At 46.8% G+C, this 14,059-nt stretch overlaps 1 protein-coding gene across 1 annotated transcript in view; it reads right to left on the bottom strand.

Annotated features, from left to right (window-relative positions):
- FBXW8 (F-box and WD repeat domain containing 8) overlaps window positions 1-14,059 on the bottom strand; it is a 52,790-nt gene that overhangs the window by 15,335 nt on the left and 23,396 nt on the right. The window contains exons 5-7 of the mRNA XM_063415753.1: window positions 12,492-12,640; window positions 4,802-4,998; window positions 3,744-3,953 (exon numbers count right to left, since the gene is read on the bottom strand). Coding sequence (XP_063271823.1) covers window positions 3,744-3,953; window positions 4,802-4,998; window positions 12,492-12,640 — 556 coding nt within the window. The remainder of the gene's footprint in view (window positions 1-3,743; window positions 3,954-4,801; window positions 4,999-12,491; window positions 12,641-14,059) is intronic.

Here is a 14,059-nt window from a genome sequence, read left to right as displayed (position 1 = left end):
TCCTGGCAGCTGTATTTTCCAAACCTGAAGCACCCACCTAAGCTGCTGTGCCAAGTTTGAGGCACTCACATTGTAGTACAAACAGGGGGAAACAAGCAGGATGTCCTTAATGTCAGCCAATAGAAAGGGATTTATTTATTTTTTATTTATTTAGCCTTTTATTTATTTCAACTTGCAAAGTTATTCCTGGCCATTTAGAGTGTTTGATCAATAAATCATGCAACATTTACAAGGAAAAGTTCTGGACTCTCTGCTGGTCTCTTCCTCTTGTAGTGGCCAACATAGCTCAGTTCCTCAGAGAGTTCTGCCTCTGACATGGTACCAAAGCATTTATAAAGAAAAGGTATTTAAAACACCTTTCAACACCCCCAAAGATCTGCTAACACCCTGCAGACCTGCAGCTCCTCAAAGAGAGACATTTGGGCAAGATCCATCTGTTCGGTCACCAGCAAGCCCTGCCCTTCTACTGCTATGAAAACAAGAGTTCAGAAAGATGAATTTGTTGAGAATTGGGCTCTTCACAAGGGTCATGGGGACCAACAGAAATGAAAAGCCTCACATTTTTAAACAGGAAAAACCAAGATTTAAAAAATGGAAGTCTTTAGAACTCTGACAACTGAAGACATTCAACACCAGAAAAGTCAATGCAGCTTCTCAGTTAGAAGGATTTTAGTTAAAATAAGTTGCAAGTAAGGTGTAAAAGCTCACATAAAGCAGCCATGATCTAAATAGATCATCCAAAAATGACTATCAAGTATGAAACTCCATTTAAAGGATTATTTACTGTTGTCCAGAGCAGCTGTGGCTGTCCCTGGATCCCTGGCAGTGCCCAGGGCCAGGCTGGACAGGGCTTGGAGCAGCCTGGGACAGTGGGAGGTGTCCCTGCCCATGGCACAGGTGGAATTGGATGGGCTTTAAGGTCCCTTCCAACCCAAACCACTCTGGGATTCTATGATTTAAAATTTGTTTTCACTCCCTATCAATTCACAGCAGTGGTTAATTCCACTGGATACACTCACATTTCCAAGCAGCTGAAGAATCCCATGGAAACACAAAATCCAGGGGCAGGCCCAGGCAGTGTTTCAGTGGCTGCAGAGAGGAGCCAGGTGAGGCTGAACACCTTTCCTCAAGTACAAGCCAAGCAGCAGCTCCAAAGAGCTGCACAAGTGACAGCATTAACAAGCAGCACCCAAGAGAGCTGATCTCAGCACATGCAGCTTCTGCCTCTGAGCTGGGAGCTGGAAAATCCTCCCTTCCCTCCTCTCTTCCCCATCCACCAGTCCTGGAATCAGGTTCATGTGTGTGCACAAAGCAACCAAACCCACAGCTGAACTGTGCCTGACAACAGCTGTAAAAAAAACCCTCATGCACTCTGTATGAAGCTTCTTTGGTAGAAAAATCCCCAAATCCTCCTTTGTTTATTATCTCATATCCCTAAGAACTGCTGAATATGTTAAAAGTTTTGAACAGAATTTGAAACACAGGAGAAAGTTGAGGTTTAGGATTTTCCCCCTCATCTCAGAAGAATAAACACCTCTAAATTTCATAGAAATAATCCACAAAGCTCACCTGAGCTGAAGTAGGAGACCAGACTTACCTGACAGCAGACTCAGGGAAGGTTATAAAGGCACCAGCTATGAGAAAAGCTCCAGCCAGATCCAGACTGCATCAGAAACCAGATGAAGTCAAGCCTAACATTTATCCTGCTGCCTCCTTATGAGGTTTAGATCCTGACATGAAGAGGACCAAAGCCAATCTGTGGATTTAATCTCCCCCATGGTGTTTAAACCCAAAATTCCCACAGGTGCATGCCCAGCCCTGGTGGTGCTGCAGCAGCTCTGTGATCACGGGGCTCCCAACTGCCTGCCACGGGGGATGTGTCACTGGCCTGACATCATCCCTCAAGGAATGTCCCCTGCATGCCCTGGGAATAAGGAGTTCCCCCACGGGTCATTTTCTGGGCTATTTTAGCCCTAGACAAGCGTAGATGGGAACACACATCTCAGAATTTGGACTTTAAGGGATTTCATGTGGAGTTAACAGAGCTTAAACCACAAAATCTTTCACAGCTTAACTTCAAAAAAGAGTTCCAGGAGCACTAAAGCAGAAATACTTTCAAGAAACAGCATCATATTTGGGTTGTCTGGTGCTACTAAAGTGCAAGCTTCTCAGGGATGGAGCATTCCTGTTCTCCCCTCCCTCCTGCACGGGTGTCTCTCATCTGACAGGAGCCAAGTCTAGGCCACGGATTTGATGTTTTCCTCCTCTCCAACATAAAAGTTCCCACAAAATTTATGCCTCAGATCTCAGCTCTGCTGTCAAACGTGGCTAAAATTAGAAAAGGATTTTAAAAAAAGAAGAGAGAGGGAGGAAAAAGACAGTTACCCTACGTGTTTTCATCAGGAAGCAGGTTACTAGGCAGGGACCGCGAGAAGGAAAACAACAACCCGGAGCAAAACAAAGAAAACCCCAAACTGGGGAGAAACACAGGCAGCAGCCAACGGGGCTGGAATCCTCCAGGATTCCATTTCCAGGCTGGAGAGCTCTCCCAAAGACAGATTGTCACCGTGTGCCCGGCGTAATCAGCCGCTGCAGAGTCCCTTCACGTCTGCGCGAGGCCGGTAATTATCATAATAGACATCAGTAATTAATTTCCGGCGTGATGTCAGCTGCAGCAGCGGTGCCAAGGCAGTGTCCTTGTCACACCCCCCGGCCGTCTGGGCCCATCTCCCTGATTAGGATGCACCAGGCTTAATACACTCTGCCAGCAAGAGCCAGGGAGCTCAGGACTAAATTAGGAGAGATGTCCGGCTTTGCTGAGCGGCGTTCGGGGCCTGGGGAGGCTTCTCTGCTCTTTATGATGCACAGAAATATCACTGGGGTAATGCCCCCAAATGAGGCAATTTTACCTCCTGACCTCCCACCTCTGGAGGGAAAGGAGCTGGATTAGGGCAGCAAAGGAATTAATAAAGACAGCACAGCTCCCAGCATCTCAGCCCTCGAGGTATTTATGGCAAACGGGGATTTTAAGGGCAATGAGACATAGCTGGACACGTTCACTCCTTACAGAGGAAATCCTAAATAAAGCCTTCCCACTCCAGTCACCTGCCAAGGAAAATCTTGCATTTTTACACTACAGATCACAGGTCCTTTCTCTTGCGTGCTCCACTCCTGCTCCTTCTCCAGCTGCACCCTCCCTCCCCCACTGCTGACTGCCTGAAGTGTAACATAAAAATGGAATGAACCAGGGAGTGGAAAAGGGAGGCAAGATGCAGGAAAGGGACAGGAACTCTTCCCAAGGCATCTGGAAACACCAAAGTCTCTTCACAGTTTGGCCAAATACTCAAGAGCAGAGCACAAAATCGCCCTCCTCCTAAGGGTGCTCATTTGCCTGACACTGCTCAGGATCCCTCACCAGAAAGGCTGAGGGATGGTTTGGGATTTGGGGTTGTTTTGGGGGTTTTTAGGTGGGTTTTTGAGATGAGTTCCCCCTGATGCCATCGATGCAGCATAAACTGAGCTGGGCCTTGCTGAGGAGCAGGGATTGCAAAGTGAACTCAGCTGGCTGAACAATAATCCCTCACTTCAGCCCACAGAAGAACACAAAGAAGGATCAGATCATTGCATTGAATTGTTCTCTCTACTATCAAAAGCTGGAGAGCAGGGAAAGAAGTCCCCAGCATGAATCCTTTTTTCCTTAATTACAAAGGTATAAAAGTCTTACCAGAAAATAATTACAGTACCTGGTTGGGCTCATTCAGTAACCAGCCAAAGGTTCTGATGCCAAAGGCTGCCTCGTGAGCAGCCACATCGAGGCAGGTGACAGGCTGACCATAGACAGAGTGCAGGACTCTGCCAGGATCTTCTGCTTTCAGGAGATACACAATGTCCTCTGCAGCTGCCACTGCCACTGGGCTCCCCGTGACATCTGGAACCAGATTAAGGAAGTTGACCTAAAAAGAGCAGACTTTTTATTTTATTTTTTATTTTAATTTATCCTGATACAGTCAAAAATTCTTTTGCATGACTAGTGTCACATGCTGAACAGAACAAACTACTCATGTGTGTCCTGCATCATCTCAGTTATGGATTAATTCCACACAAAGACCAAGTATCAAGCTTATTTCTGAACTCTAAGACTGATTTAGCTTTGGAGGGGGATTAATCAGGAGTGGTTTAAATCACTTCACACCCTTTAACTGCACAGCTTCCTCCTACAGGAGAGAGCCTGCAAGACTCAATTATTCCTGCACACTTCCTTCCCCTTTCAAACAAATGCTGATACTCTGAGACAAAATAAAACTTCAGAGAATGAGTTTTAATTACAACTCTCAAAACTTCAGTGACAGAAGGTGCAACCTAAAGAAGCTGCACGAGTAGTTACAGCTTCACAAGTGACACTATTAGGCTGCCTGCAATATCCTGCCTCAGAATTAATCAGATAGTGTGGATCTGGAATGAGACCTGGAGTTTCAGCTCCAATTGAATGCGAGAAAACTGATTTACAAAATGAGCCAACTTAGTTTATTGTTGACAAAAAAAAAAAAATTAAACCCAGCCAACCTCCTGCACCATATGGACTTGTGTTCATTTTCACTCCTAGTTTAAGCCAGCAGTTCACCCTTGCTCTTCAGGGATGGAAGACTCATCCCTTACCCTGCTCCAAAGTCAGAGCCTCGAGCTGGTAACGCCCTGATCTAGTTCAGGCTGTAAGACTTTTAGAAGAACCATCTTAACCCCACCAAAAATAATTAGCGGATCAGGAGCTCCTGGAACGAAGCAGAGCAGCCTGGAGACTCACCAGTTTCTGGATTTCAAAGGTTGCTGGGGTGTGCCAGAATCCTTTGTCGTCGGGGCTCTCCACCCTGACCTGGAAGCCGGAGGCCGTGGCCACCGCGGCGCCGCCGGGGGCCAGCGCCAGGGCCTGGACGCGCTGCTGGTGCTGGAAGTGATGGATGGGCTCCTGCCCCAGCAGCAGGCTCCAAACACTGACAGTGCCTGCACACAGAGAGGGCACGGGGCGTTAGCTCAGCCTCTGACACGGCTTCAGAGCTTTTACACAGCTTCATACCCATCTGGTGGGACAAGGAGTACACGGGAGCACACCTGAACTTCAGCACGCTGCAGTTTCTCTGACCACGGGACACGTTCACAGGAAAGTTATGTGATCTGACCTGAAGCTGAAGGAGGGGATGTACAGATGGGACACTGGGAAGGAATTGTTCCCTGGGAGGGTGGGCAGGCCCTGGCACAGGGTGCCCAGAGCAGCTGTGGCTGCCCCTGGATCCCTGGCAGTGCCCAAGGCCAGGCTGGACAGAGCTTGGAGCAGCCTGGGACAGTGGAAAATGTCCCTGCCCATGGTGGTGGTAGCACTGGATGAGTTTTAAGCTTCCAACCCAAACCCATCTGTGATTCTAGGCTCTACTGCTCTGCACCTAATTCCTAATTTGACTTTCCAATAAGATTAGTAGCTACCTTGAGCTACCACTCTTTGACTTTTCCATGTTTGGAGATCAGCTGCAGATACCTGAAATTTTGTTCTGTTACAGAGAGGCTCTCAATTACCCCAAAACCAGTGAGGAAGAACCCACATTGCTATTTTAAGTCACTCTGCTTCATGATTCACTCTGCTACAGAATCGCAGAATGTCCTGAGCTGCAAGGGACACACAGGGATCATGGATCCAGCTCCTGTCCCTGCCCAGACCCCCCAACAACCCCACCCTGAGCATTCCTGGAGCACTGTCCAAAGGCTCCTGGAGCTGTGGCATTCCCTGAGGAGCCTGGGCAGTGCCAGCACCTCTGGGGGAAGAACCTTTCCTGATCTCCACCTAAACCTCCTGACACAGCTCCAGCCATTCCCTGGGTCCTGTCCCTGGTCACCACAGAGAAAAGCTAAAGAATACGAATCCTAAAGAATAAAGGAATGTAAGTCAAAAGAAAACATACTTGTAATTGCATTTTTGCCAGGTTGGCTCCTCAGTTCTCTATTTAAAAGCTTCATAATCTGAGTAAGAGCAACCTGAGGCAATCAGGAGGGAACAGAAGGGAATTGGAGCCTTCTGGGCCACCTTTGCACTGAATTAAGGAGAAGCAATCTTCCAACATGACAGGCAGGGCTGGAGAAGCCTCCCTTCCAGTGGAGCACGTTAATGATGAAATGATTAATGGCAGCTCTTCCTTCAGAAGGAGACATAAAAGCCCTGACAGACAGCTGTGGATGGGCACCACTGCCAGTTTGCAAACACTCCTCCCCAGTCCCAGAGGAGGTGAAGCAAGAGTGTGGTAATGAAACTGCACATAGTGAAATGGTATCTAAATGAGTTTAAATTGATTTATGGTAGCTTTTGTAAAGATTATTTGGTATCTGGAAAGTGCTACCGATGTGAAATAATGCAGATAATCCTTAAGATCCCTGTCTAATGGCACTCCCACTGAATATTTATATTCCTCACCATGGGAATGAGTACCATAATGGGGACCATTTTTGTTTTATTAGGGATGAATATTTAAATTAATCTGCTATTTGCCTAAACAATTAGCCGCCTCTGTTTGTTTACACAAAGCCAAAACTGCAATTAGGCTTCCATCAAAAAGATAAGTCCCGACTAAAACTGTCCCGACGGAGTCGTAAGGGCTCGGAGCAGAACTTCCCAAAATGACTTCTTAGCATAATGGTAATTATGTTAATTGCTTGAAAGGTAAATAACTGCTGAACTGGGTTTGCAAAACAGACTGGTTGCACACCAGTTAACAAATCCAACTGGGCAGCTCAGGCTGCATCCCCTGCACCCCACGCCAGGGCTGAGCTGAGGCGCCTCTGCCCCAAAGCAAAGGGATGGGGAGGTCTCTTCTCCAGGAGAGATGACTGAGCCAGGCAAAAAAACCCATCAGTGATAAAGAAATATCAGATAAAGGGAGTTACAACTGGACTTTTGTGTCAGACCACGGATTTGGCTGCCAGGCTCCTCCAAGAAGGAGGGTTTTCAATTTTTGTTCAGCAGAAAATTTATCCCAATAAAGACCAGGTTCATGAAGGGGAAAAGAGAGGCTGATTTGCTTTCAGTGAAGCCTTTTGCTTACACATCTCTGTGATGAGCATTCCACTGGGTTTAAGAGTGTCTAAATGGACAAAAGTTCTGGGAAAAAAATATTCTGACCACAGGAGCAAAGTGGGAAACCCAAAGCTCAGGGTTCTGCTCTTTAATTTTGGGCAACAAGTCTCTATTCTTATTCTTATTCTTATTCTTATTCTTATTCTTATTCTTATTCTTATTCTTATTCTTATTCTTATTCTTAATTCTTATTCTATTCTTAATTCTTATTCCTGCATCTCAAACATGCCAAAATCTGTCTAAAATAGAAGATTTTCACCAGGCAAACACAGAGTGTGCAATATCTGGTACATGATACGGGCAATACATTCCTGGTAATCTAAAATAAAAGTGACTTGTCACAAATTCACATGTGATGAAGGAGCACAAAGAGTAACAAGGAGAGCTCAAAGAATATCCTGAGTTGGAAGGGACCCACAAGGATCAGGACAGAAGGAAGACAGAAAAAGTAAACACTTCACTGGATTTATAAATAGGGAAAGCTGCTATGAGGGCTAAAAGTGCTGCTCAGACTATTCTGCATTTCACTGCAGGAACAGTAAAAGGTATTTATGGGTGTGCAAGTCCTTGCAACAGTCAATCATGTTTGGGTAAGAGCAAAAAATCCCACCCCATTCCAGTTCAGGTTATTAGTGTGGCACTAAAAAAAATCAGGCTAAGATTTAGCAGTGCAGATGAGATCACTGCTCTCCACAGTCTGTCTTCCTGCCTCCAGCACTGCCCAGCGCCTCATTTCCACAGCAATTCCTCTGCTGAGGTGAAGTTAAGGTTGCAGCCATATGTTATCTTTTTAATTTTTTTAATACTGAAATCTTACTAGTGTTCGAAGGTCATTAAATCAAAATTGTAAGCAGCGCTTTCACGGCACGCTAAAATCCACACCATAATTGTGATTATTCCAACTCAACTCTAACAATAACTCCCAAAATTATTTAGAATTTTGGAAAGTCATTGTGGCTCAAGAAAAGAAGTGCAAGAAGCTGCTGCTGCTGGTGTAATGCTGACATTCAACATGACAATCACTGCACCAGCCTTGTTTATTATCGCTCTGCCCCAGATTGGACAAAAAATTCAACTCCCAACCCATGTATTTTTGAACTGTGGCCTGATGAAAGGTCCATTTATTGCCACTCACTCCAGACTGGAAAGTACTTGGATAAAACACTGAGGCTGTTGTGCCTCAGGGAATGCAGTGCTGATCCTGACTAAACTCCAAATTTCAGGAGCATCACCAGCCTTGCACAGCTCTTGCTGTGTCAAAGGTGGGAGGCTGGAGGCTCCTCTCGCTCCATCAGCAGTGCTGGCAGCACAAAAGACATCCTGCAAAAGCAGCTGCTACATCTGTTTCCACACAGGTTTTCCTCTGCCATTACAGGCAACATTTGATACAAAATTAAACAAACCCAAGTATCTCTTTTCCCTTAAAATCCCCTAATCCTCCGACAGGGCAAGGCAGCACAAACACAGAGCAAACAGTGTTAAATCTGACTTGTAAATATTATCCTGGCTGTGTCTGGCAGGGTCACACAGCCTGTCTGAGCCCCTCCTGAGCTGGGCACAGCACAGGGCACTGCCCACCTGAGCTGCCTGCTCGGGGAGCCTGGGATGGGAGGGCTGGATCTGGGTGTGGAAGATCCCAGCTCAGACCCTGAAGATCCCAGCTCAGACCCTGAGGTGCGTTGCATCAGCTCCTCCATGTAAAACCAGCATTTGCTGTCAGCTGGTGGCTGCTGCCAGCTTCAAAAGAGATGTAAAGCAATTTACATGGGTATTAGCTGAGAAAAAAAACTAAAATCCCAGAATTTTGTCTGTGCTGGAGCAGGGAATCCAAATGTGCTCATGGTTTACATGTTCATTCACTTCAGCTTCTAAACACAAGGTGTGGGAAGGCCAGAAGGTGCTGAATTCACATCACATCTATGGTCCTGTCTCATCCTACTTGTTCTGCTGCAGAGTTGTGGCCTTGCCACCTCGATTTAAACAAAATAAAACTCTATTTTACCTTTTGAAACCCCTTGGACTTGATGATCCTTGTGGGTCCCTTCCAGCTCAGGCTATTCTGTGAGTCTGTGGTTCCTTACAGGTGTTTCTTTTTACTCCAAAGTGGGAACAGCAATTTCAGCTATATCATATCTCTATAAAGTACATGCAGTATAAGAAAAGCATGGGTGGAAATGAGCACCAGCCTGGAATATCAAAACTTGCTGCTGTGAATTTTGAGTTTTTCCCAAAAACATTTCTAGTTGGAGGAGCCAATTTAACCTTAGTAGGTATTTGAAGTTCATTAACCAACATTTTACATTTAATTTTCACTTCCAGCAGGTCCTGAAGGTACAAAGAATGGAAGATCAGACCTCAGCGACAAGAGCTTGCTCTCAAACTACCATTACCACACCAGTTCCCACCAAATGTTCCCAGATTTTACCTCCACCACCCTTCTTCCAGGGATTTCCACACAAATCCATGCCTGGACAGTCCCTCAGAGAAGGCATAGACCCTGTTTCTTTCCCAGTGTGAGGAATGGGATAACTGGGATGGGAAAGCACACTCCACTCACCCAAACCAAGAGCTCTGCACCCACAGCCACCAATGGGAATAAACACCCCAGCCCCAGCTCCTGCGGTTTTCTTCTAACATTTTTTCCTTCACTCCAGCCAGCCTGGAATGCTCCTGCATGTCTTGGAGCATGTCCTGGCACTCAGGGAAAGGCACCAAACCCATCACGCTGCAAAGAGGGTACAGAAGGGACAACACCCCCAGGCAGCTTTAGGGGCACCAGAAAGGACAAGAGCACAGAATTCTGAAAAGCAGCGCTGCCAAAATTCCCCTCCTGGAGCCTGCACAGGCAGGAGCACCTCTGACCCCTGCAGAAGCACTCTCCTCTGCTCCATGGAGTGACTCTGCAGCTCGTGAAGGGCCCCCAGCTCCTCCCAGTGGGGCTGAGGGGTTCCAGCAGGGCAGCAGGGCCGTGCTCCCCGCCGTGCCTGCACCAGGGTGGCCGTGGCATTTAAAGGACAGCAGGAAAAAGTTCTGTTCTCCTGTTGCTGCACATTGTTTCCCAGTCAAACCATGCAGCTCCAGAGCGCAGGGGGGAGAGGGATGGCTGAGGTAGACTGCTGTTTCCCAAAAGCTGTGGCTCCCAGCCAAAGGCAGGCAAGCATGGAGCAGATGGAGTCCTGGCAAGGCCTCTCCTGTCCCTGCATTAGCAGCATCTGCTCATTACCCAGAACCCTCGCCTGCTTTATCTAATGCTCCAGGAAAAGCATTTTGATTTGATTCATTTCAGTTCGGTAACGTGCAACACAATTAGTGGTAAAATCAAACTGGAGCACTGCCAGTGCTGACAATAGGAAACAAGGCAGAAGAAATATGAGGCCAGTGGGTTGGAATTCAAAAATCACAACTGTGGCTCGAGTTGCCAAGTCCCGTTGCCCCAGGTGTACATCCAGTGCCCCCACTGAGCGCTGGCACGGGCACAGGGAACTTCATTTGCTCTCCATCCATTTCTCCCTCCTCTCCCTCTCCCTGCAGCCCTTTCTCCGAGGCTGGCACCGGGAGATTCACCAGGAGCCACAATCCCATTTTCCTTCAGGGCCACCATGGAGTGACAGCCCAGCTGGGACAGGGGCACCCCGGGAGGACAAACCTCTGTCCCCAGGAGCAGAGCAGGGCAGGCTGTGCCTGCCAGCCCTTCCCTGGCACGGGGAGCCCAGGCCAGCGCCGCGGGAGCCCTGCGGGACCGGGAGCAGCCGATGGGATCGGGACCAGCCAGGGATCCGCCAGGGAAGTCTAGACTGCCTGACAGCACCACCTCCAACACGAGCAGATGGCTTCTCTGGGTTAGTCAAACTTACAAACAAAGAGGAAAGGGAGCTGGAAAAGTACAACAAAGAACAATCAAACACATTATCTTCAAAGCCGTCCGCTCCCTCCCCAAAATTTAAAATAACTCTCTCCACCAAAGTGTAAATATGTGCTTTCGGCTTGCAGTTAGTAAACACTGCTAAAATGGGTCTTTTTATTTCCCTATTCCCATAGAAACGAATCTATTCTGACCAAGGCTTCTCAAATCAGAGTAACTGCCATATCACAGAGCCTATTAAAATTTCTACCCAAAAGAATAAAAGACGCCGAGCTTTATGCAAACTAGTTCAGTCACAGCACTGACAGCAAGGGATGTGACAGGCACAAAACCCAGACAAATTATTAGATTAGTCAGTGGGAAACTGGAAAACAAACAAAAAACCCTCTGCTAGTCATTGTTTGGCACAATGGAAAAAAAGCCAGCACTTAAACCTGTGTTATAATTTTCCTATGACTTGAGTAAATAATATTAATAACACCAGATTTGCTGTTGTCAGAAAATGTTACCTACTAACAATTTTTACCCACGGAAAACCATCCTGGCATGATCCAAGCTAGAAAAACAGCTAAGGATGTTGAGAATCTTACAACACATAAAGCATTTAATTTACCTTTAAAATAAAAGTATGGATTAGGGATTTTGTTTGGATTATCCACCTTCTGTTTTGTTTTCATCACGTAGCAATGCCAGGATCAAAGACAGTATGTGTACAAAACTCTCTAAACTTACAAATACTCTTTATTCATACCTAAGGAGACATTTTAAGTATCAAATTATACATTTTAAAGAAAGATGATGGAAGTTGAGTTCAGCCTGAGCCCCTCAGTTTAGGATCCCAGTCGGCTGGCACTGTCCAAACCTGACTTTTTTAATTGCTGTTCCCACATCCAGAAGATGTTGGTCTCTGGCTCTCATTGTCCATTATAGAAACCCTCTAAGGATATTTAAAACAATGCACACAACCAGGATTTTATGAGGGTTTCACTAAATATTAGGTCAAAGCTTTCATTTCTTTAAATCCAAGCATATAATAACAACCCAGCACTGCAAACCAACACTTCAGTGCATCCACACGCCACGCCAAGAGCGAGAGGGACGGGGATTAATCACACATCCAAGTTTACCACCATCCCCATAACAAAGCTCCACAGCACCCCAAGGGAGTTTTGGCCAGAGGAGAAGGCTGGTGGAAGAATATTTAATATTTTTATAGCAAAACAAGTTATTTGCTTAAGATAGCTTGGCTGGACTACAGCCTGGCACTCAAGCTTTGTGCAGCAGCTCCAGTAGGAATTAAAGCTCAGTTTTAATGGGTGCAATGTTCCAATGCCTCCTAATGCATTTAGGGTTATTGGCCAACTTTCTCACATAAAAGCAAGTGTGTGCGTGTGTGTGGATACACAGGATTACAGACACACAAAAAGCTGAGCACAGCTGCTTCATTTTTGTAAAGCCTTTTTTTTTTTTCCCATTGCTGTTGTTTTAATAGGGAGGAGAGTTGTGGTTGCTCACCGTCCTCGTAGGCTGCCACGGCCAGGGAGCTGTTTATCCTCACAAAGGAGACGTGTGGCGGGGCTCCAGCCCCTGCAGGGCCTGCCAGCACGGGGGCTGTGTAGTCCCAGGTGCGGGTGTCCCACAGCCTCACCTCCCCTGAGGTGTACCTGCAAAACAAGGGCAGCGCTCACCCACCGCCTCTGCACGGAGCGGAGGGGAGCAAGGGACAGGGACGGGTTAAAACAGCTCCCAGACTCATCCTCCCCCAGCCCTCTGGGCACAAACCCATCAGCTTTGCCCATTTTGGTCCCTTTTATTGAATGTGGCACCAAAGTCCACCAAGGCAGGCAGGAAAATTGAAACTGGAGCTACAAGGAACGGTGTGGCCAGCAGGAGCAGGGCAGCGACTCTTCCCCTGTACTCGGCACTGGTGAGGCTGCACCTCGAGTGCTGTGTCCAGTTTGTCCCCTCAGTTTAGGAAGGACATTGAGTGCTGTGTCCAGTTTGTCCCCTCAGTTTAGGAAGGACACTGAGAGCTGTGTCCAGCTGTGTCCCCTCAGTCTAGGAAGGACACTGAGAGCTGTGTCCCCTCAGTTTAGGAAGGACACTGAGAGCTGTGTCCAGTTGTGTCCCCTCAGTTTAGGAAGGACATTGAGTGCTGTGTCCAGTTGTGTCCCCTCAGTTTAGGAAGGACATTGAATGCTGTGTCCAGCTCTGACCCCCACTTGAGGAAGGACATTGAGATGCTTGAACACATCCAGAAGAGGGAATCAAAGCTGGTGAGGGGCTTGGAACACAAGGCCTGTGAGGAATGACTGAGGGAGCTGGAGAAAAGGAGACTCAGCCTGGAGAAAAGGAGACTCAGGGGTGACCTTATCACTCTCCACAACTCCCTGACAGGAGGGGTCGGTCTCCTCTCCCAGGCAACAATTGACAGAATGAGAGGACACAGCCTCAAGCTGAGCCAGGGGAAGTTTAGGTTAAACATCAGAAGAAAATTCTTCAATGAAGGAGTGACTGGGCACTGTAATTGTCTGCCCAGGGAAGTGATGGAGGCACCATCCCTGGAAATGTTTAAAAAAGGACTGGATGTGGCACTCAGTGCCGTGGTTTAGTTGATGAGGAGCTGTTGGGTCACAGGTTGGACTTGATGTTCTCCAAGGTCTTTTCCGACCCAGTTCATTCTGTGATTCTGTGACCCACACAACTGAGCTACCACTATCAATATTCACTTTGCAACTAACACACAAGGAGAGCCAGGCTCAAGAGGAAAAAGGAAATCAAGAACAAGCCTAAACTACATCATGGCAAAACTTCAAACTGGTTCTTTCAAGACTGGTGGCTGTGTTAAACCAGAGCATTTATCTATGTCCATACAAGCACCCACCCAACCTACTGCTCTTCATGGGAAGAAATCTCTTTTGGTAGAAGAAATTCCTTCATGTCTCAACAGATCAATTTACTTGTATCTCTGAAGACTAATTAATTAATTAATTCAACTAAGTGTTGTTATTAGAATTAAGGCAGTGGTTCCTTTTTTGCAGCAGGCTCACTAAGATATCACAAAAAGTGTAGTTTAATAGCAG

This window comes from Prinia subflava, chromosome 19, assembly GCF_021018805.1.
Source record: "Prinia subflava isolate CZ2003 ecotype Zambia chromosome 19, Cam_Psub_1.2, whole genome shotgun sequence".
In the NCBI taxonomy this organism is placed as follows: domain Eukaryota; kingdom Metazoa; phylum Chordata; class Aves; order Passeriformes; family Cisticolidae; genus Prinia; species Prinia subflava.
The sequence above is the reverse complement of the archived record's forward strand: the minus strand, read 5'-3'. Positions and strand labels throughout refer to the sequence as shown.